This window comes from Cervus elaphus, chromosome 18, assembly GCF_910594005.1.
Source record: "Cervus elaphus chromosome 18, mCerEla1.1, whole genome shotgun sequence".
Taxonomy (NCBI): Eukaryota; Metazoa; Chordata; class Mammalia; order Artiodactyla; family Cervidae; genus Cervus; species Cervus elaphus.
This window is the reverse complement of record NC_057832.1, coordinates 90,046,363-90,049,027: the sequence shown is the minus strand read 5'-3', so window position 1 is coordinate 90,049,027 and position 2,665 is coordinate 90,046,363. Positions and strand designations below refer to the sequence as shown.

The 2,665-nt window shown below is 42.7% G+C and overlaps 1 protein-coding gene across 1 annotated transcript; it reads left to right on the top strand.

The window, feature by feature from the left end:
- Positions 1 to 1,417: 1,417 nt before the first annotated feature.
- LOC122674404 (CDC42 small effector protein 1-like) lies at positions 1,418 to 1,636 on the top strand. Its single transcript, XM_043872697.1, has one exon. It carries the CDS (start codon positions 1,463 to 1,465, stop codon positions 1,634 to 1,636), a length of 174 nt encoding a protein of 57 aa, XP_043728632.1. The 5' UTR covers positions 1,418 to 1,462.
- Positions 1,637 to 2,665: the final 1,029 nt, after the last annotated feature.

Here is a 2,665-nt window from a genome sequence, read left to right as displayed (position 1 = left end):
TTCTCAGAAAAATATTAGCAAACCAAACCCACCAATGTATAAGTGAATTATACACCATGACCATAGGGCATTTATTACAGATATATACAAGGTTGTTATACCTTTCAAAAATCAATTAAGGTAATCCATCACATCAGTAGGCTAAAAATGAAAAATCAAATTGCCATATCAATAGGCAGAAAAGATATTTAGTAAAATCACATACCCATTCATGACAGAAATCTCTCAGGAAAGTAGCAATAGAGAAGAACTTCTCAGCTGATACAGAAATCTACAAAAAACCTAATATACCTTTTACTACAAAAAAAAAAAATTAACTGCATACTAAGTAGTGAGAATATGCCAGTACAATAGAGAAGTGATTGCTTCCAAATATTCCAATAGAGAATACTCCAATACAAGAGTGATAAAGCTCCAATACTTTGGCCGCCTGATATGAAGAGTGAAGAGCTGACCATTTGGGAAAGACTCTGATGCTGAAACAGATTGAAGGCAACAGGACAAGGGGGCAAGAGAAGATAAAATGATTAGATAGTATCACCAACTCTATGGACATGAATTTGAGCAACTCTGGGAGATGGTGAAGGACAGAGGAGCCTGGCATGCTGCAGTCGAATGTGACCACAAAGGCTTAGTGACTGAACAACAACAAATAGAAACCAAATAGTTTTATGCCATGATCAAGAATCAGCAAATATATTCCCTTCTCATCACTCCTTTTCAGCACCTTACTGCAAATCCTACGTAATCCAACAAGGCAAGAAAAGAAAGTAAGAGATAATTAATACTGGAAAAAATAGAACTTTTTTTTTTTAATGATTGTCTATACAGAAAATCCTGAGGTCAACAAAATAATTCTGAAACTAATAAATTATTATAGCAAATTTGCAAGATACAAAGTCAGTTGTTTTCCTATATATCAACAAAAACAATTAGAATTTTAAATAAAAAAACACAATACCGACTGCACAGCACCTCCTCGCAATGGTTTTGTAATTGTGTCCTGGCTGTTTCCACCCTTGGCCAGTCCTACCTCAGCAGGTCCACCCTTGGCTCCCCCACCACGCAGAGGAACCAGTCCAAGAACCCACGCTGGTGTGTCCCAGAGCAGGAACCCCCCCACCAGCTACAACTGAATGCCTAGGTGCAGGACCAGAGCAGGGTTCCAAGTCTGTGGAAGACATAACCTTGTTCCTGCCTGCCCACCCCACTCTCTGACCTCAGGTCAGTGTCTGTCTCAGCATCCGAGATGCTGACCATCGCTACTCAGGTAAGGGCTCCAAGGACTCCGTTTCCTCTAGTTCTGTCCAGCTGAGTAACTCAGGGTGTTGTTACACCTGAGAGGAGTGAGGAGAGGGCAGTCAAGGCTCCAGAAAAAGATCCCTCAGGGGCCTCAGGCAGAGGAGTGAAACTGAGACCATCAGGGAACATGAGTGAATTTTGACACAAACTAGGCCGCTGCATGCTAAAGAGACCCCAGTCACAGAAGAAGAGGAGATGGATTGACTGGACCATGACTGGGGAACCAATGAATTTTGTCCACCTGACTCATATTGGCTCTGGGGAGAGAGATGGACTTGTCATGACAGGTGCATTCAGGAGCAGATTAGATCCAAGGGAAACTAAAAGGCCGTAGAGCAATTCTCGGGACTTGTAGCTCCAATAGGAATGGGTCTTTTGTGTCCAGGCTTCCCTCTGTCTAGCCCAGAAGAGATGCTGCCCCCATCAGTATTCCTCTTAGAATCAGTGAACCCAGGATCCCTCTTTTCCTTGACACTCTCAAATCTGAGATAGGGGTTTTCTGGGAACTTGGAATGAGTTCCCTTCTCCTAAATGATGGTCTAGGTGCCACATTTTTAAACTCTCAACCTGGAACTCCTTACATGTGGTGGGTAGGTGAGAGAAAGAAAGCTGAAGTCACCTTTGCTGAGAAGCTTCCTTCCTCCCTGCCTTCTCTTTCCTCCTGGAATGAACTGAAGCAGATGACAAGTCCAGCCTGGAAGGATAACCACTGGCTAGTCTGCTCTTTCTCTTTAGATCTCAGACTTTGAAGTTCCCAGTCCCTCAGTATGTCTGTTAATGCCAGATTCTTTCTCTAACTAGGCCTTTAACCCTATGTTTCTATAGCATTGCTGGTTCCCTAAGATCTTTCCTTTTTTAATTTAAATTTTAATTTAAGATGAGTTCTTTACTTAGCCCACCTTGCTACTACCTTTGTCCTTAACCCCGTCCCTCTCAGGAGCCTTATTGCTCCCTATTGGAGCAATAAGTCTTAAGCAATAAGTCTTAAGAGGAGAGTCTTAACCTGAAGACATTCCTTTTAAGTCTAGGGGATCTGCCCTCTGCCAACCTTTCTGCTGACCTAAGTGAGAGCAGGAAGAAGGATCTTGGAGAGGAACCCAGGAAACTAGGAGTTATGTCACAATACTTACTGATCACTGAGGATGGGAGGAGTGGTGAGATAAATAGACTAAAAACAGTCATCCTTGAGTGAGCTTAAGGTCCTGACAAAATTGGAGCTGGAAGATCACAAGAGCAAATTTTCTCAAACTGGGCAATTTTGACATTTTGGGCTGGTTATTTCTTGGCAGTGAGGGACTGTCTTGTGCTTTATAGGACATTTAGCAAGCATCCCTGGCCCACCCCAGTTGTGACAACCAAAAAT

Coding starts and splice junctions, on each gene's coding strand:
- LOC122674404 (XM_043872697.1), top strand. CDS start 1,463: ATGCTAAAGAGACCCCAGTCACAGAAGAAGAGGAGATGGATTGACTGG.